The sequence below is a fragment of the Hyla sarda genome, chromosome 8, assembly GCF_029499605.1.
Source record: "Hyla sarda isolate aHylSar1 chromosome 8, aHylSar1.hap1, whole genome shotgun sequence".
NCBI lineage: Eukaryota > Metazoa > Chordata > Amphibia > Anura > Hylidae > Hyla > Hyla sarda.
Genome location: NC_079196.1, coordinates 78,973,560 through 78,995,087, shown reverse-complemented (window position 1 = coordinate 78,995,087; position 21,528 = coordinate 78,973,560). Strand labels below are relative to the sequence as shown.

At 43.1% G+C, this 21,528-nt stretch overlaps 1 protein-coding gene across 13 annotated transcripts in view; it reads left to right on the top strand.

Annotated features, from left to right (window-relative positions):
- TRPM8 (transient receptor potential cation channel subfamily M member 8) overlaps nt 1-21,528 on the top strand; it is a 273,438-nt gene that overhangs the window by 234,841 nt on the left and 17,069 nt on the right. For all 13 annotated transcript variants that reach the window (XM_056535991.1, XM_056535992.1, XM_056535990.1 and 10 more), the window contains one exon: nt 16,676-16,772. In XM_056535991.1, the coding sequence (XP_056391966.1) occupies nt 16,676-16,772 (97 nt within the window). The remainder of the gene's footprint in view (nt 1-16,675; nt 16,773-21,528) is intronic.

The window sequence follows — 21,528 nt, the reverse complement described above, 5'->3', positions numbered from 1 at the left end:
ACTATTTATAGCAATCATTCGATTGCTAATACTGTTCAGTACTATGCATATGCTATGCTATGCACTGTTCAGTGCTGTGGGCGATCCGATCATCCATTTTAGTGACCGCGATGCTGCAGATGCCGTGATCTGTATTGATCACGGCATCTGAGGGGTTAATGGCGGACATCCACGCGATCGCGGATGTCCGTCATTACCGGCGGGTCCCTGGCTGCTGTCAGCAGCCGGGACCTGCCGCGCGTGATGCGAGCATCGCTCCGATGCTTGCGGTTATGTTTAGGACGTAAATGTACGTCCTAGTGTGTTAAGTACCAGCTCACCAGGACGTACATTTACGTCCTGCGTCGTTAAGGGGTTAAAGTGTCTAAAAGCACTGAAGAATAAGGGTCAGCACCACTTCGATCATACAAAAAATTGTGCAACAATAACTCAACCCGCTCAGAACTAATAGAGTAACGCACAGGGGTGCATCCAGGGGCAGACTGACAACACTCAGGGCCTCCGAACCAAAAAAAGCCAGGGCCCTCTGCGAGGCTCTGCCACTGGTCACACTTCTGCCATGCCCCTATACCACCCAAAACCCTCCATCACCCATACACACAAAATAAACTAAAAAAAAAAAAAAATTATGGCAGGTAAGACCACACCGGGGACCACCCTACGTGCAAGTGGTTGCCCAGGCTGCCAGCCCAGGAAAAATGGACAGCAATTTCAACAAATCACCGCACAAGTAGGTCTTGGATCAAAATAAGCTGGTGGTTTTATTCCCGAATTGAATGCAACTTTTCGGCAATAGCCTTTATCAAGCATCACTTGATAAAGGCTATTGCCGAAACGTTGCATTCTATTTGGGAATAAAACCACCAGCTTATTTTGATCCAAGACCTACTTGTGCGCTGATTTGTTGAAATTGCTGTATATATATATATATATGTGTGCGTGTGTGTATATATTTGTGGTCGGGACAAGTATCAGAGCTGAGCCTTGAGCCTACCTAACCTAAGCTAAGCAGCTTGAGTTGTGCCATAACTGCTGCGACAGATATACCTAAAAGAGGGCAAAGACATCATTAGGTTATGAAGCAGGAAATATTTATTGTGTGAATGGAGTACAATCACATGACCAAAAGCTTAAATGCCAATAACATTTCACAATGTGGATCTGGAATGTATCTGGAGTAACATGAAGATCTCCACCTGCCCAGTTTCTTTATGACGTGTACTGGCATATTGTTTTAAGAAGCTGCCGGGCCGTTCCTATTCTAAATGAATGGCAAGAAATGGACATCGGGTTGACCCCCATATTTCTCAGTAACACACGGATATATTTTATGAACACAGGAGTCGTTAGAGGTACCCTCGACACAGGGAACAATGGAGAATCAGGTGCCATCCCATTAATTATATGTAACCACTCTCGGATGACTATAACAGCACACCATGCGTTACCAGTAAGGAAATACTTGATCTCATCAACCTTCCCGGGCGTAAGTGTTTTGGAAGAGTGTAGTGTCAAGACATAGAAGGAGTCACACCATACTATTTGTGACTTCCGTAGTGGAAGAGGCATGAGTCCGAGAAAATTCCCCCGGCCTGAGGAAGCCATAATGTGCTAGATACAAGGCATTTTTTAACAGTAGACTAAGAGTATGACCAAAGGGTATGCCAGACAAGGCTTGTGACAAAGACCTGAATATCTGCCCAGACACCGGTTCACGTGCGGTGCCTGGTGCAATGTTAACCTTACTAATCCCTTTAAGGATTGCTCAGACAGGATGGGTGGAAAACAATGAAGGATTGTCTGGTTACTCTATGGACTGAAAGTGCTGGATACCCGAGATGTACAGATTTATTGTATTGTGGGAGAGTTTGAGGTTTGAATGGCAGAAAGCAACAAGAAAGCCAGTAGGTATTTGATATTACCGAGATGCTGCTGGGGTGTGTACGTTGGAACTTGCCAAACAACCTCCATGCTGTGTTATATGATTTGAGCACATTGAATGAAAGCAATTGTGAAATAAGCGTCTTTGCACTGCTCGGGTGTTGTGTCAATCCATCATCAACTATCTGAGGTGAGGAGTGGGAACGGCATCGGCCTCTGGGCACACCTGGAAAAAAATATCAAAATTAAGCCGAGACAAGGCATCTGCAGCAATATTTCTCTGCCCACTAATATGTTCACCAAAGAAATTAAACTTATAAATCAAAGACAGCCAAATAAACCTCCTGACAAAAGACATGATCTCTTTGGAACTAGACCGACCACTATTCAAGATGTCTGATACAGCAGCATTATCAGTCAGGAATATGACAGTAGTATTGGTCCATTCCCTGCTCCAGACCTGCGCAGCTGCCACCACAGGGTAGATCTCAAACAAAGAGGACACTTGCTTGAACCCAGGCAGGCTAACTACTTCATCAGGCCAAGCACTGACCATCCAATGAGACCGATAGGTAGCCGCAAAGCCAGTAGTGGAAGCCACATTGGTATGGAAACATGGGGACTGGTGTGAGGCCTTGGGTATAAACAATGATATGCCCTTCCACTGGGACAAGAATCTGTCCCACATGGCTAGGTCAGCTAGCGCTTCTCTGCCTTGTCGAACAGTGCTGTCTTGATCAGGGGCTGTGGGTAGCAATTGGAATAGTCTGGAGACAAAGGATCTTCCTTGGGCAATTATTCTTATGGCATAATTGAGCATGCTGAAGAGCGATTGTAGCTCCACCTTGGTAGACAACTGTGATACCACTACATTGTGGATGGCAGCTCCGATCCTTGACAGCTTATCTTATCTTTACTGTATCTAACCGTAACCCCAGAAAAGTGATCTAAGTACTAGGGCCCTCGACCTTTTTTGGTGCTACCGGAACATGCAGGTTAGAAAAAATGGTCCGTAAGGTATCAAGGTCCCGAGGGACCGTGGCAGGATGCTCGATCAACAGAAAGTCATAGATAATGTATTACGCAATTACAAGGACCTCTGTTGAGTAACACCCAGTGGAGGGCCTGAACAAACTGGTCAAAAATCCATGAGCTGCTTTTGGAGCCAAATGTCAGTTTGCTGGTGAAATAGTACTGGCCATACCACTTGATGCAATGCCACTGCCATAAACTGGGTTTGATGGGGAGTAACTTAAAGGTATCTGTAATGTCTGCCTTGGATAAAAAGGACCCTTTCCCTAAATGAAGAATAACTTGTATGGCCTCGTCTATGGAGGAGTACTTCATGGAGAACTCCTCTGATGGTATCAATGAATACATACTGGGGATGTGACAAGAATGAGGTGCAGAAAGGTTGTAAAGTAACCTTCTTTTATTTGAGAACTTTCCACACACCACTCCCACTGGATTCACTCTCCAGATATCAAACAGCGGGAAAGACAGAGGACCAATGAGAAAGCCCTTCAGTAACTCTACTTCCAGCAGGATAGTGAATGAAACTGGGTCCCTAGCGGCTGACAACAAATTTTTACATTCAAAAGATGATTGGGGAAGTGACATTATTCCGGTGTAAAATCCCTCCATCAACCCACTGATTAGAAACTGGACCCAAGCAGTATCAGGATGACCGGGCAAATAGTCACTGAATAGCCCTGTATGCACCGCGCTTAGTCATGCAGCCGAACCCTTTCGAGGAAATGACACTTTGGGGTGAGCACGAAAGCAGACTGAACACAGATGAAGAAGCCTGCACTGATTGTAATGGCAGGAGGAATAATTAAAATTGTTGCAGATCTGTGACCTGCCAAGGTACTTGATGGGGCAACCTAATTTATCCAGGGCTGCTGCCGGCTTAGGGACGACAGAAGCAGATAGAGCATTAGCATGTCTGGGCTCAACTAGCTGTGAGGCTAAGCTTAGTTCATTGCAACAATCAGTAGTGTGGGTCATGGAATGGCATTGGTTACAAGCAGGGGCTCTGAAACCAGTAAAGTGATGGCAGAAGAGCTTGGTGTCTACCTTGGCCCAGTTGGTGACATAGTCAAACGGGACCAAGGCTGCCGCTGCTTTGGCTGCATATGACCTGTTGTATTCATAGAAGGCAGAGCCTCCGTACTTGTAACCCAAATCCACTACTTTATACATGTACAGGTCTAACTCCTCCCTTCTGTTAGGACTAACAAGGATGCTAGGTGAACCAGTCTGCCTTCAAGTATATCTTTCTTGATGTTACTGGGAATTAAGTGTGATGGGGCAATGTTTAGAAAACCACCCAACCACCTGGCATGCTAGTCCGAAAAGTAATAGGAGTTGGATTGACCTTCGAAGCTGGTCATGACATGCAATTGTGACAAAGAGGTTTGGATAGTGTCCGGAAGTGCTGTTTCCTGACTGGGACCTGCCACGTCTGCAGACAGGAGAAGAAAGAGTTCAGCTTTTCTAGCAGCAGCAGGGTATGGAATGTGTCTCCTGTGCAACGCTGCCATCAATTTGGGGATGGTCCATGCTCTTACATAGTTAGTACGGTTGAAAAAAGACATACGTCCATCAAGTCCAACCAGGGGATTGAAGGGAAGGATGTAAGGGGATAAAGGAAAGGGATGTAGTTTTATAATTCTGCATAAGCATTAATGTTATTTTGTTCCAGGAATGTATCTAACCCTGCTTTAAAGCTGTTAATTGTTCCTGCTGTGACCAGTTCCTGAGGTAGACCGTTCCATAAATTCACAGTCCTCACGGTAAAGAAGGCGTGCCGCCCCTTTAGACTAAACCTTTTCTTCTCCAGACGGAGGGAGTGCCCCCTTGTCCTTTGGGGGGGTTTAACCTGGAACAGTTTTTCTCCATATTTTTTGTATGGGCCATTTATATACTTATATACGTTTATCATATCCCCCCTTAAACGTCTCTTCTCAAGACTAAACAATTGTAACTCCTTTAATCGCTCCTCATAGCTAAGATGTTCCATGCCCCATATTAGTTTAGTCGCGCGTCTCTGCACCCTTTCCAACTCCGCAGTGTCCCTTTTATGAACAGGCGACCAAAACTGAACAGCATATTCCAGGTGAGGCCGTACCAATGCTTTATAAAAGGGGAGTATTATGTCCCTGCCCCTCGAGTCCATGCCTCTTTTTATACATGACAATATACTGCCGGCTTTGGAAGCAGCAGCCTGACATTGCATTCTATTCTGTAGTCTGTGATCTACAAGTACACCCAGATCCTTCTCTACCAGTGACTCTGCCAGTTTAATCCCCCCTAAGACATACGACGCATGCAGGTTATTAGTACCCAGATGCATAACTTTACATTTATCCACATTGAACCTCATTTGCCAAGTGGATGCCCAGACACTTAGTCTATCCAAGTCATCTTGTAACTTATGCACATCCTCTATAGACTGTACCGTGCTACAAAGCTTGGTGTCATCTGCAAAGATAGAAACAGAGCTGTTAATACCATCCTCTATATCATTGATAAATAAATTAAACAGCAGCGGGCCCAGTACTGAACCTTGGGGTACACCAATAATAACCGGGGACCAATCAGAGTACGAATCATTTACCACCAGTCTCTGGGTACGATCCATGAGCCAGTGTTCAATCCAGTTACAAACTAAAGTTTCCAAGCCCAAGGACCTTAACTTACCTGTCAGATGTCTGTGAGGGACAGTATCAAACGCTTTGGCAAAATCCAGAAACACTATATCCACAGCCATTCCTCTGTCAAGGCTTCTACTCACCTCTTCATAAAAGCAAATTAGATTGGTTTGACAACTTCTATCCTTAGTAAACCCATGCTGGCTATCACTTATAATACAATTATCCCCTATGTATTCCTGTATGTAATCCCTTATAAGTCCTTCAAACAATTTACCCACAATGCACGTTAGACTTACCGGTCTATAATTGCCTGGCGAAGACCTAGAGCCCTTCTTGAAGATTGGTACCACATTAGCCTTGCGCCAGTCCCTTGGCACAATACCAGACACCAGAGAATCTCTAAATATCATGAACAAGGGTACAGATATTACTGAACTTACCTCTCTAAGAACTCTTGGGTGTAGTCCATCCGGCCCTGGAGATTTGCTTACATTTACTTTACTTAACTTACCTTGTACCATCTCTACATTAAGCCAGTTCAGTACATTACATGATGTGTTACCAGCACTGACCTGACCAATGTCAGCTCCTTCTTCCATAGTATATACAGAACTAAAGAACCCATTCAGTAGCTCCGCCTTCTCTTGATCGCCCGTGACAACCTCCCCATTATCATTATTAAGGGGTCCTACATGCTCTGTCCTTGGTTTTTTTGTATTTATATATCTAAAAAAATATTTAGGATTAGTTTTGCTTTCTTCGGCCACCTGTCTCTCATTTTGAATTTTTGCTGTTTTTATTACATTTTTACAGATTTTATTAAGCTCCTTGTACTGTTTAAATGTTATAGCTGACCAATCAGATTTGTATTTTTTGAAGGCTATTTTTTGTTGTTTATTGCTCTTTTAACCTCATTTGTCAGCCATGTAGGATTTAGTTTTAATCGTTTATATTTGTTCCCCTTTGGTATATATTTAGCTGTATAGTTATTTAGAGTTGATTTAAAGATGTCCCATTTACCTTCTGCATCAGCATTTGAGAACACCTCCCCCCAGTCTATGTCCTGTAGTGCAGCCCTCAATGATCAGATCCAACAAGGCATCACTTCTTGTTGGGTCCTCCACAAACTGGCCCATAAAATTATCCTGCAATAAATTTAGGAATTTTCTCCCCTTTGTAGTTTTAGCCAACCCCCGGCCCCAATCTATATCTGGATAGTTAAAATCTCCCATTATTACCACTGTACCTGCCCGGGCGGCCATCTCTATTTGTTTATACAGCCGACCTTCTATCTCTTCAGTGATATTAGGGGGTCTGTAGATTACACCAAATATTATTTTTTCAGTATTTCCCTCCTTTTGTAATTCTACCCACAGTGATTCCACCTCCTCAGAATCATCACACACTATGGCATCGTTCACATTGACTTTCATACCACTTCTTACATACAGACAGACAGACTCCACCACCTTTTCTGTTCATTCTATCCTTGCGAAACAATGTAAACCCCTGCAGATTGACAGCCCAGTCATGCGAGGAGTCCAGCCATGTCTCAGTGACCCCAACTATATCAATATGTTCCTCCAGTATCAAGGCCTCAAGCTCCCCCATTTTATTTGCTAGGCTTCTGGCATTTGTGAACATACACTTTACATTTCCATTAAGTTTTACACATATAGTCTCACTAATGGGATTTTCAGAGTTATTGGGGTTAATGTAATTTTTTGAGTTATAAGGGCTAATTGTACTATTTAAGTTATTGGGGCTAATGGGATTTTTTGAGTTATTGGGTCTAACGTTATTATTTAAGTTATTGGGGCTAATGGGATTTTTTGCGTTATTGCGTCTAACGTTGTTATTTAAGTTATTGGGGCTAACGGTATTTTTTGAGTTAATGGGGCTTATTGTAGTTATTGAGTTATTGGGGCTAATGGAATTTTTTGAATTATTGGGATTACAATTTTTCGGGCTACATTTATTTTTACAGCTGGTTTGTAACGCATGAATCTCCTTATCCACTGTTCTTAACCTCCCCCCACAGGACTCCTCTCCACCCGACATTATGTCCTGACCCCTCTCTAACCTATCCATCCCACTGTCTGCTTTCATTGCTTTATTATCCTCCCCCCACTCACCTAGTTTAAATACTCAGCCACCCCTTCCAGGATTCTCTCCCCCAGCACAGCAGACCCCCTTCCATTCAGGTGCAAATTATCCGTAGAATAGAGTTTGTACCCCAATGAAAAGTCAGCCCAGTGCTCTAAAAACCCAAACCCTTCCCCCTCACACCACGACTTAAGCCATGCATTTAACTCCCTAAGCTCCCGCTGTCTTTCCTGCGATGCGCATGGCACAGGAAGTATTCCAGAGAACACAACCTTAGAGGTCCTTCCCTTCAGCTTGGCACCTAGTTCCTTGTAATTATTCTTCAAGGACCTCCACCTACCATGTATTCTGTCGTTGGTTCCCACATGGACCACGACAGCTGGGTCATCCCCAGCCCCCCCTAGTAATTTGTCCACCCTTTCCACCACATGCCGAACCCTGGCACCAGGGAGACAGCAAACCATTCGGTTGAGGTGGTCTTGGCGACAAATTATTCTATCCGTCTTCCTGATTATAGAGTCCCCTACCACAACTAACTGTCTTGGCCTACCTGCGTTACCATCCCCCACACTACTAGTTGAGCTGTTCCCCCGGCTGTTAGGGAGACCAGTATCCACTAGGGTTGCCATCTCTGATACTGAGGCCCTCGCATCATCGCCCAACTTGGCAATTTTACTTGGGAGATCAGAAGCAGAAGTGACCTTCCTTTTCCTTGCCCCCTTTCCAGTCCCTCTAACTACATTAACCCAGCTCCCTACTTGGGCCTCCTGGCTAGTTTCTCCAACCTCCATTTCTACCCCACTAACTGCTTGCTCTGTAAGATTGTCAATCGCCCTCAATGTTGCATTTTGCTCCTCTAGATCTCTAATACGAGCTTCCAGGTGGGCAACATGCTCACATTTGTCACAGCGGTATTCACCCTGAAGCTGCTGCTCCAGAGATGTATACATGTGGCACAATGTGCACTGAAGAAAACCTCCAATCCTGCTGTCCATATCCTTGGTGACAAACAGCTGTTATTAACTATTAAGAAAAACTACTTTTATCAAGGGAGTGTAATACTTACAGTTACAGTGGGTCCTGGTTACAACTCCTGCTTTTTAAACTTCTGCTTATAAAACTTCTCAAATGTAACACTTAATAATACAACACTTAAGAATACAGACCCAGCTTCAGCTAGACTCAGTCAGAGCAGGATGGAATAAGTGATGGAATACTGTCGTGCTCGGATTGCTGATCTACATTATCTGGCAGAGAAGCAGTTTACTCTGTCTGATACTGTTACGCCTAGCGCTCCCCGGAGCGCTAGGCTCCCCGGAGCGCTTACGGCGTCTCTCTCTCCGCAGCGCCCCGGTCGGTCCCGCTGACCGGGAGCGCTGCACTGTCATGGCCGTCGGGGATGCGATTCGCACAGCGGGACGCGCCCGCTCGCGAATCGCATCCCAGGTCACTTACCCGTTCCCGTCCCCTGCTGTCATGTGCTGGCGCGCGCGGCTCCGCTCTCTAGGGCGCGCGCGCGCCAGCTCCCTGAAACTTAAAGGGCCAGTGCACCAATGATTGGTGCCTGGCCCAATTAGCTTAATTGGCTTCCACCTGCTCCCAGACTATATCTGATCTCCTCCCATGCACTCCCTTGCCGGATCTTGTTGCCCTAGAGCCTAGTGAAAGCGTTACTGTGTTTATCCATACCGTGTACTTGACCTCCTGCTTGCCTTATTGACTACGATTCTTGCTGCCTGCCCCGACCTTCTGCTACGTCCGACCTTGCTTTGTCTACTCCCTTGTACCGCGCCTATCTTCAGCAGTCAGAGAGGTTGAGCCGTTGCTAGTGGATACGACCTGGTCACTACCGCTGCAGCAAGACCATCCCGCTTTGCGGCGGGCTCTGGTGAACACCAGTAGTGACTTAGAACCGGTCCACTAGCACGGTCCACGCCAATCCCTCTCTGGCACAGAGGATCCACCTCCTACCAGCCGGGATCGTGACAGATACGTGGGACATGCTGACTGTGGACAAACAAGAGAAAAAAAGGAACCCATCATGATTATAACAGACTGAGCCAAGGAAACCCCTAAGTGCTGTATGTCACCAGTGGGACTACTAAACAACCTTCCTCATCTAACACCCTAAGCCAGTGTGGAAACATGCTGTGAGCCAGAATGCTGTGGATGTGATAGGTCTAACTTAACCATTGTGCTTGTAGTCGTGACAAGTCTAACGTAACCATTGTGCTTGTAGACGTGAGATGTGACAAGTCTAGCGTAACCATCGTGCCTGTTGTCGTGACAGGTTTTAGCGTGAGCAACGTGCCTGTAGTCGTGACAGGTTTTAGCGTGAGCAACGAGCCTGTAGTCGTGATAGGTTAGGCATAACCAACAGGCCTGTAGTTGTGACCGGTTTAGCGTAACTACCATGCCTGTAGTTGTGACAGATCAAAAAAAATGACCTGATCTGATGTGAACATGCTAATACCTGCCATTATGCCTATACCAGATATGCTGACTTACAATCGAGTAACGAGGCATGCAAAACATCCCAACTAACAGTGACTGCCTGCAATGGCTAACCTATGATACTAACCAACAACTTACAGACGTATCCCAATTAACCATAAGCCTGAGTCGTGACGACTATAACCCATCACCGACGGAAGGAATAACCATGATACATGCTGCACACGCCATGTGCACTTCACCCATCAAAATCACCAACAAGCCCGTGAGGACAAATGCGAAAAGCAGTAGTTAACTAGATAACTAAACACCATAACCTACCCGGTTCTGAGAGTATACAGAGATATACTTGACTGAAACAAAGCAGCATGAAGTCCAGAACCTGTATAAACATAATGAACATATATATATATATATATATATAAATATATATATATATATATAACACATTTTGACTTCACAAGAGAACCCTCCCAAACAGCAAATGATTTACGCACCCAGATTAGCAGCAGGACTTGGACTGCTATGGACAGTAATGCAGAAACGGATGGAACTGGACAAAATAGTAATGAAAAACCTGCAAATGGACGAAACAGCATGTGAATATGTGCTGACTAACATCTGCCCCCCACTCGCTATACAGATAACCATGCACCCTAAGTATTAAGAAGCTCTTTAGAAATTGCAGAAGCAGACAACTTGACGGATATACCCTCGTAAAGGGTTTGAACGATATGACTTGCAAAAAACGTGTAACATAGTAACATAGTTAATAAGGTTGAAAAAATACCAGAGTCCATCAAGTTCAACCTATATCCCTAATGAGTCCCTACTGAGTTGATCCAGAGGAAGGCAAAAAACCCTCATACTTGAGGTAAAAATTCCTTCCTGGCTCCAAATATGGCATCAGAATAATTCCCTGGATCAACGTTCTGTCCCTATAAATCTAGTATACAGAACCAACAATGTTAGTACTCTCCAAAAATGCATCCAGACCCCTTCTGAATTATTTTACAGAGTTCACCAGGACCACCTCCTCAGGCAGAGAATTCCACAGTCTTACTGCTCTTACAGTAAAGAACCCCCGTCTGTGCTTGTGTAGAAACCTTCTTTCCTCAAGACGTAGTATAACTGCTAAAAGAAAAGTGCCCGTAAAACCAAAATTATGTACCCTGAACAGCTGATGGAGTCAAAGACACTTTAAGACAAATATAGCAGAAACCACCTGAAAATTGACATAACAACATAAACACCTACTAAATAACACAGAAAACAGAATATAAAATATGCGAAATTCACGCACCCAGAAAACATTATCCTGCCAGGGAAAAAACCTAATGGATATAAGACGCTGGACATGCACCCTATTCTAACGAAATTGCGGACAATATGCCTCGTATAACAAGGAAAATTGTAGACGTGCCTCTGTAACAAACTGTATAATAACTTGTAAGCATGTAGAGTATGCAACCACTAAACACATATAAAACTAGAACTTGTAAGACTTAACTAGTAGTAACCGAACCTGTGTCAGTCCTGTATGCGTATGCCAGAATGAACAAGTATGCTGATATGGTGGTGGCTATCGTATGAGCCTATGTACAGGGCATGTAATACACCTAGGACAACCAACGGGTAGATACATAATTAATGCTATGTAACAAATGCTCCGCATACATGAGAGTACATACAGTGCGCACGCTACCCAGATCTGTTGCAGGAACCGTTAAGCCAGCCGGACCCCCCGCCCGCATGCATGCACCACCGTGGGGAAACAGCGATTGCCGGCGTGGAGAGGGAAGCCCGCAGCTGCTGCACCGACCCCGGAACCCGCTGCATTTAGACAGCTACAGAGTCTAGCCTGCATGCCACCTACAACTGTCACCCGGATTCCCCCTACCCCCAGAAAGCCACGGTCTTACTTGAATCAGAGGAAGAGCGCTGAGAAGCAGATGCACTTGAAGCACTGAGAACACGAGACGAGACGGCAGCCAGCAGAACGCACACTTGTCACAAAGTGATGACATAGCAAGAAACACTGAGAAACATCAGCTAGACAGGCACTATTTGTATGATAATATCTGCCCCTCCCACAAACACGGCTAACAATTAGCCTAACACATATATATATACAGTGGGGATCAAAAGTTTGGGCACCCCAGGTAAAAATTTGTATTAATGTGCATAAAGAAGCCAAGGAAAGATGGAAAAATCTCCAAAAGACATCAAATTACAGATCAGACATTATTATAATATGTCAACAAAAGTTAGATTTTATTTCCATCATTTACACTTTCAAAATAACAGAAAACAAAAAAATGGCGTGTGCAAAAGTTTGGGCACCCTGCAGAATTTATAGCATGCACTGCCCCCTTTGCAAAGCTGAGACCTGCCAGTGTCATGGATTGTTTTCAATCATCATCTGGGAAGACCAGGTGATGTCAATCTCAAAGGTTTTAAATGCCCAGACTCATCTGACCTTGCCCCAACAATCAGCACCATGGGTTCTTCTAAGCAGTTGTCTAGAAATCTGAAACTGAAAATAGTTGACGCTCACAAAGATGGAGAAGGCTATAAGAAGATAGCAAAATGTTTTCTGATGTCAATATCCTCTGTTCGGAATGTAATGAAGAAATGGCAGTCATCAGGAACAGTGGAAGTTAAAGCAAGATCTGGAAGACCAAGAAAATATCAGACAGAACAGCTCGCAGGATTGTGAGAAAAACAATTCAAAACCCACGTTTGACTGCACAATCCCTCCAGAAAGATCTGGCAGACACTGGAGTTGTGGTACACTATTCCACTATAAAGAGATACTTGTACAAATATGGTCTTGATGGAAGAGTCATCAGAAGAAAACCTCTTCTACATCCTCACCACAAAAATCAGCATTTGAAAATGAACATATAGACAAGGAAAAAAGTTCTGTGGACCGATGAGGTTAAAATTTTACTTTTTGGCCGGAATGAGCAAAAGTACGTTTGGAGAAGAAGGGGAACAGAATTTAATAAAAAGAACCTCTGTCCAACTGTTAAGCATGGGTCTGGATCAATCATGCTTTGGGGTTGTATTGCAGCCAGTGGCACAGGGAACATCTCACGAGTAGAAGGAAAAATGGATTCAATAAAATTTCAGCAAATTTTGGATGCTGACTTGATGCCATCTGTAAAAAAGCTGAAGTTAAAGAGAGGATGGCTTCTACAAATGGATAATGATCCTAAACACACCTCGAAATCCACCGGGTATTATATCAAGAGGCGTAAACTGAAAGTTTTGCCATGGACTTCACAATCTCCTGACTTCAACATAATTGAAAATCTATGGATAGACCTTAAAAAAGCAGTGCGTGACAGACAGCCCAGAAATCTCAAAGAACTGGAAGACTTTTGTAAGGAAGAATGTAAAGATACCTCAAACAAGAATTGAAAGACTCTTGAAAGTGCCCAAACTTTTGCAGACGCCATTTTTTGTTTTCTGTTATTTTGAAAGTGTAAATGATGGAAATAAAATCTAACTTTTGTTGACATATTATAATAATGTCTAATCTGTAACCTGATGCCTTTTGGAGATTTTTCCATCTTTCCTTGGCTTCTTTATGCATCTTAATACAAATTTTTACCTGGGGTGCCCAAACTTTTGATCCCCACTGTAGATAGATAGATAGGAGATAGATAGATAGATAGATAGATATGAGATAGATAGATGTTAGTTAAATAGATATTTAGATAGGTAGATATGAGATAGATAGAAAGATATGAGATAGATTGATATGAGATAGATAGATAGATATAAGATAGATAGATAGATATGATATATATAGTTAGATATGAGATAGATAGATATTAGATAGTTAGATAGATAGATAGATATGAGACAGATAGCTATGAGATAGGTAGATATTAGATAGATAGATAGATAGATAGATATCAGATAGATAGATACTGTAGATAGATAGATAGATATGAGATAGATAAATAGATCGTTATGAGACAGATAGATATGAGAGATCGATATGAGATAGATAGATACGGCCCACAGCCAGTCCTGGCGTCTAGTGAGTATAGGCCCTATAAATAGATAGATATAAAAGTGTTTCCCAAATAGGGTGTCTCCAGCTGTTGCAAAACTACAACTCCCAGCATGCCCACACAGTTAAAGGCATGCTGGGAGTTGTAGTTTTGCAACAGCTGAAGGCACCCTGGTTGAGAAACAATGAGATGGAGGTAGATAGGTACTATCTCATTGTTTCTGATCCAGGGTGCCTCTAGCTGTTGCAGAACTGCAACTCCCAGCATGCCCAGTGAAAGGCATGCTGGAAGTTGTAGTTTTGCCACAGTTGGAGGTACCCTGGATCAGAAACAATGAGATCAAGGTAAATAAACACTATCTCACTGTTTCTCAACCAGTGTGCCTCCAGCTGTTGCATGAGATAATGCCTATTTACCCTCCACTAATCCCCAAATTGCACTCCCCCCCCCCCCCAGAAAGTTACTTACTTTGATGGGCAGGACCCAGCTGTGTGCATGGGAAGTTGTCCTCTTCCCAGTGGCTATGGGTGTCAGGGTCTTTGGTGGTGAGCAGGAAGCACAAAACAAGTGCCTGCTCCACCAGTAGTGTGAGGGGAGAGGAGGGGGAGGGGCATCTGCTCTCCTCCTCTGCTCTTCTCACAGACTGTTAATGTGGCTGCAGCACCTTCGCTGATATTACAGGGCGTACATGCCACAGGTAATGTCTCTGTCAGCGGCAGGCCCCCTCTGTCCGCCCGTGTAAGCAGGAGATCGCTTTAAACAGTGGTCTCCTGCTTCTGTGCTTGCCCTGCCTGCAGGGGGGTGCAGCTGGGGCCCGGACCTCCTGGGAGCTCAGGCCCCTTACTGGGGTACTGGCTGTACCCCCCCCTGATGGCGATCCTGGGTACAGGCAGCATTGTCCCCCACAATAGGTACAGGCAGAATTATCCCCCACAATAGGTACAGGCAGCATTGTACCCTACAATAGGTACAGGCAGCATTGTCCCCCACAATAGGTACAGGCAGCATTGTCCCCTACAATAGGTACAGACAGGATTGTCCCCCACAATAGGTACTGGCAGCATTGTTCTCCCAGCCCCAGCCCCAGGATGGAAAACATTTTTTTTTCCTGCTCACCTGTATGTGTCCCACGCAGCGATCTCCTCCGCAGCAGGGGCCCCCGTCTTCCCTCCTCCACAGTGCAGGCGCCGATGAGTGACATCATCAGCGCCTGCACTGCGTGGGAGTGGAGATTTTGTCTCCTCTCTGTGTAGGCCGCAGATGCGGCTCACACAGAGAGGATGCTTTCTGTTGTATGGTGTGTGAGCTGCACATACAGCAGAAAGGAGCGCTGCCTGCTGGGGATCCGGGACGAGTGTCCGGGCCCTGGGACCACATCCAAACCAACCGGCCGGTCAGTCCGCCTCTAGGTGCATTATGAAACAAAGCTAAGTCAAGCTACAAAAACCAAAGGATCAAAAAGAGAAAAAAATTATCATGAGCACTTTAAAACGTGACTTTTATTCGACAGCTGGCCAGAGAAAAATGTTAATGACCTCAGCCGAGACTGAGGACAGGATGGCAACAGTCTGTTTCACGGCATCTCCTGCTTTGTCTGGCCTTCTCCTTTAATTGCTGCCTATGTTGCTCATTCTTTGCCAACTTCTTTGCAGCACTTTTAAAAAGGAGGTGCTGCGCTATTAGTGGTTTTTGTCACCACTTCTATACATCTTAATAGGGTTATTCTGGTTCAGAAAAACAGAGCTAATTTTTTTTAAAGACGCAGCATCACACCTGTCCTCAGTTTGAGTTTGATATTGCAGCTCAGTTCAATAATTTTTTCCTAATTAACAGTACAGTAAAAATGACATGCTTGCTGAACGGCCACTGTTGATTACAGCCTGCAGAGGGTTAAACTGCCAGAACCAACAGGATCAGGATAACATACAGCTGTTACCCACCACATATAGAGTGGGCTTAGCTTGTGATGCATGTTTTTGTATCACTTTTGACAGCAACAGTAGTGCAGCATGCAACACTATTCTTGTGCCATGTAGACCTCTAGATATGACAGATCTGACACATAGTATTCCATAGTAAAAAGTTACATATACACCTTCTGCATGCTCATTGCATGATCACTATTGATCACCGCCATACCTTCCTTGCTGCCCCCCATCCCTCTGTTCTGCACTTCTGGGATAGGGGCTGGCACATTAATTTGCCCGCTCAGCCAATCAGTGGCCGTAGTGATGTCCCGCCTCAGCCACTGATTGGCCAAGCAGGCAATTGGATGTGCAAACCTCAATCCTGGAAGTGCTGTGCTTCAGAATTGGGAACACCTTGAGATTGGCAGAAAGGAAGGTATGTATATGTTACACCTATTTAGCACCCGTCTAGGTACAGAAAAAAAAGTACTTTGAATATTGGTTATTTTGTTGAATGTTGGTCACATAAGATAATATTGTATGTAATATTAAATATAACAAGAATATTGTATGTATATCAGGGTCCAATAATGTTTTCAGATGCATGTCCCTGTGTGTAATGTATTTCTTGTGCCCTTAGGCCATAAGAAGGATGATATTGAGACGCTGGCTTGGGAAGCTGTGATGAAGGAGAATTATTTGGTGAAACTGATCAGCCAGACACACAACAACATGGAGTAAGTGCCCTCTATATGAAGGTCTGAGTAGGATTCACTGAACTTAACAGTATGGTCATCTCACTGCATTATTAATTATATACAGAATTTTCAACAGTTTTTTTTATATTGACATAATTTTAGACTTGCTAGACATTATTAACCCCTTAATGACCAGACCTGGAAAAGCCCAAATCTTTAACCCCTTAAGGACCAGGCCCATTTTGGCCTTAAAGGGGTTATCCAGGAAAAAACTTTTATATATATATATATATATATATATATATATATATATATATCTCAACTGGCTCCAGAAAGTTAAACAGATTTGTAAATTACTTCTATTAAAAAATCGTAATCCTTTCAGTACTTATGAGCTTCTGAAGTTGAGTTGTTCTTTTCTGTCTAAGTGCTCTCTGATGACACGTGTCTCGGGAACCGCCCAGTTTAGAAGAAAATCCCCATAGCAAACCTCTTCTAAACTGGGCGGTTCCCGAGACACGTGTCATCAGAGAGCACTTAGACAGAAAAGAACAACTCAACTTCAGAAGCTCATAAGTACTAAAAGGATTAAGATTTTTTAATAGAAGTAATTTACAAATCTGTTTAACTTTCTGGAGCCAGTTGATATATATAAAAAGTTTTTTTCCTGGATAACCCCTTTAAAGGGTACCTCTCATCAAATAAACTTTTGATATATTTTAGATTAATGAATGTTGAATAACTTTCCAATACCATGTTAATGAAAAATATGCTTCTTTCTATTGTATTTTTCCCGATCAGTCCTGTCAGCAAGCATTTCTGACTCACGCTGGAGTCCTAAACACTCAGAGCTGCCAGCCTGCTTTGTTCACAGCCAAACAGGCTGTGAACAAAGCAGGCTGGCAGCTCTGAGTGTTCTCCTTTGTGAACAAAGCAGACTGGCAGCTCGTAGTGTTTAGGACTCCAGCATGAGTCTGAAATGCTTGCTGCCAGGACTGGTAGGGAGACCCCTAGTGGTCATTTCTTCAAAGTGGAAAATTAAATAGAAAGAAGCATATTTTTTAATAACATGCAATTGTAAAGTTATTCTGCATACATTAATCTATAATATAGCAAAAGTTTTTTTTGATGAGAGGTACCCTTTAACCCCTTAAGGACTCAGCCCATTTTGGCCTTAAGGACTCAGACAATTAAATTTTTACGTTTTCATTTTTTCCTCCTCGCCTTCTAAAAATCATAACTCTTTTATATTTTCATCCACAGACTAGTATGAGGGCTTGTTTTTTTGCACGACATTTGTAATGACATCACTCATTATATCATAAAATGTATAGCGCAACCAAAAAACACTATTTTTGTGGGGAAATTAAAAAGAAAAACGCAATTTTGCTAATTTTGGAAGGTTTCATTTTCACGCCGTACAATTTACGGTAAAAATGACATGTGTTCTTTATTCTGAATAATTTAAATGATACCCATGGTTACATACTTTTATATTATTGTTGTGCTTAAAAAAAATCACAAACTTTTTAACCAAATTAGTACGTTTATAGTCCCTTTATTTTGATGACCTCTAACTTTTTTATTTTTCCGTATAAGCGGCGGTATGAGGGCTCATTTTTTGCGCCATGATCTGTACTTTTTTTTGATACCACATTTGCATATAAAAAACTTTGAATACATTTTTTATAATTTTTTTATAAAATGTATTAAAAAAGTAGCAATTTTGGACCTTTTTTTTTTTTTTTACGTTCACGCCGTTCACCGTAAGGGATCATTAACATTTTATTTTAATAGTTCGGACATTTATGCACGCGGCGATACCAAATATGTCTATTAAATTTATTTTTTACGCTTTTTGGGGGTAAAATAGGAAAAAAACTGACGTTTTTTTTTACTTTTACATTTTTTTTTACACTTGAATAGTCCCCATAATACTGATCTGTTCTATGTATAGGACATAGAACAGATCAGTGTTTTCGGTGATCTTCTGCTCTGGTCTGCTCGATCTCAGACCAGAGCAGAAGACGCCGGGAGCCGGAAGGAGGAAGGTGAGGGGACCTCCGTGCGGCGTTCTGAATGATCGTATCCCCGCAGCAGCACTGCGGGCGATCCGATCATTCATTGAAATCGGGCACTGCCGCAGATGCCGGGATCTGTATTGATCCCGGCACCTGAGGGGTTAATGGCGGACGCCCGCGATCAGCAGCCGGGATCAGCCGCGCATGACACGGGCATCGCTCCGATGCCCGCGGTTATGCACAGGACGTAAATGTACGTCCTGGTGTGTTAAGTACCACCGCACCAGGACGCACATTTACGTCCTGCGTCCTTAAGGGGTTAAGGACCAGACCAATTTTATTTTTGCATTTTCGTTTTTTCCACCTCGCCTTCTAAAAATCATAGCTCTCTTATATTTCCATCCACAGACCCATATAAGGGCTTGTTTTTTGCGTCACCAATTGTTCTTTGTAATTACATCACTTATTTTACCATAAAAAGTACGGCGCAACCAAACAAATATTATTTATGTGGGAAAATTGAAAAGAAAACCACAATTTAGCTTATTTTGGAAGGTTTTGTTTTCATGCGATACACTTTCCGTTAAAAATGACATATTTTCTTTATTCTGTGGGTCAATACGATTAAAATGATACCCATGATTATATGCTTTTCTATAATTGTACTGCTTAAAAAAAAATCTCAAACCATTTGAACAAAATTAGTATGTTTGAAATTGCCCTATTATGACCACCTATAACTTTCTAATTTTTCCGTATATGGGGCGATATGAGGTGTCATGTTTTGCGCCATGATCTGTAGTAATTATCAGTACCACTTTTGCTTAGGTTTTAATTTTTATGAATTTTTTATAAATTTTTTTAAATAAAATGTGACAAAAAAGCAGCAATTTTGGACTTTTAAATTTTTTTTACGTTTATGCCGTTCACCGTACAGGATGATTAACAATATATTTTAATAGTTCAGACTTTTACGCACGCGGCGATACCAAATATGTGTATTTTTTTTACGCTTTTTTGGGGCTAAAATGGGAAAACGGACGTTATATTTTTTTATTAGGGGAGGGGATTTTTTTCAATTTTTTTTACTTTTTAATTTGACATTTTTTTACTTTTTTATTTTTATTTTTTTTACACTTTTTATGTCCCCATAGGGGACTATTCATAGCAATCAGTTGATTGCTAATACTGTGCAGTGCTATGTATAGGACACAGCACTGCTCAGTATTATCGGTGATCTTCTGCTCTGGTCTGCTCGATCTCAGACCAGAGCAGAAGACCCCGGGAGACGGCTGGAGCCAGGTGAGGGGACCTTCGGCCACCGTGCTGGATGATCGGATCGCTGCTGCAGCGCTGCGGGCAATCTGATCATCCAGTCAAAGTACCGCACTGCCACAGAGGCCGTGATCTGTATTGATCACGGCATCTGAGGGGTTAATGGCGGACATCCGCGCGATCGCGGATGTCCGCCATTACCGGCGGGTCCCTGGCTGCTGATAGCAGCTGGGACCTGCTGGGCATGATCATGGCGGCACGTAAATGTACGTCATGGTGCGCTAAGTACCACGTCACCATGACGTACATTTACGTCCATTGTCATTAAAGGGGTATTCCAGGAAAAAAACTTTGTTGTTTTTTTTTATATCAACTGGCTCCAGAAAGTTATACAGATTTGTAAATTACATCTATTAAAAAATCTTAATCCTTCCAATAATTATGAGCTGCTGAAGTTGAGTTGTTCTTTTCTGTCTGGCAACAGTGCTCTCTGCTGACATCTCTGCTTGTCTCAGGAACTACACAGAGTAGAAGAGGTTTGCTATCGGGATTTGCTTCTACTCTGGACAGTTCCCGAGACAGGTGTCATCAGAGAGCACTTAGACAGAACAACTCAACTTCAGCAGCTCATAAGTACTGAAAGGATTAAGATTTTTTAATAGAAGTAATATACAAATCTGTTTAACTTTCTGGAGCCAGTTGATCACGTGAAGGTCATGGACCCTTGAAATCAAAGGGTTAGAGAGGCAGGCTAGTGTTCTTGAGGTTGCCTAAAAACCAGAGCTGTAAGTGACATTTTCAGATTTTACAGTACAAGCTACAAATCCCCTCAACTGCAGCAACACCAAAGACATTGTTGCAGACTGAGGACTCGCAATGCCTACCTTCGAAAGACAATGGGGGCGGTTATTAAGAGATCAAGGACAAATAGCAGATATACATTGACTATTATTTACTCTATAGCATCATTAACTTTCATGGCACTGTACATATGAATTGCATAAGGAAAAAGTTATGCAAATTCATTAGACAGCATGAACAGAGAAATTAAGTGTCACAGAAGGAGGGAGAGACCTACCTGAGAAGACTTACTATCTAGGAAGGAAAGGAAAAAAGACTGAAGACAAATGCGAAATATGCTTCTTCAGCTGTATAGTAGAGACAGACTCCGGGCCTGTTCTCATCACGTTTTTAGCAATACGGGACTGTATACGGCTGGGAGGAGCGAAAACCGGGCGCTCCCGTATCCCAGCCACATCCGGCCCATATGTAATGCATTTCAATGAGTCGACCGGAGTAAAACGCTTATTTTAGGATCGAGAAACACCGGAGAAAAAATAGTGCTTGCACCGTCTTTTTCTCCGGCTTTTCTCTCCGAAAAGAATGGTGGCTATTGAATACAATTGGGTCCATCAGGACCCGTTATTTGCTGGTATGCTCCGGCAAAAATGAGCCAACCGGAGTCAGTGTTTGACTCTGGTCGGCTCATTGAAATGCAT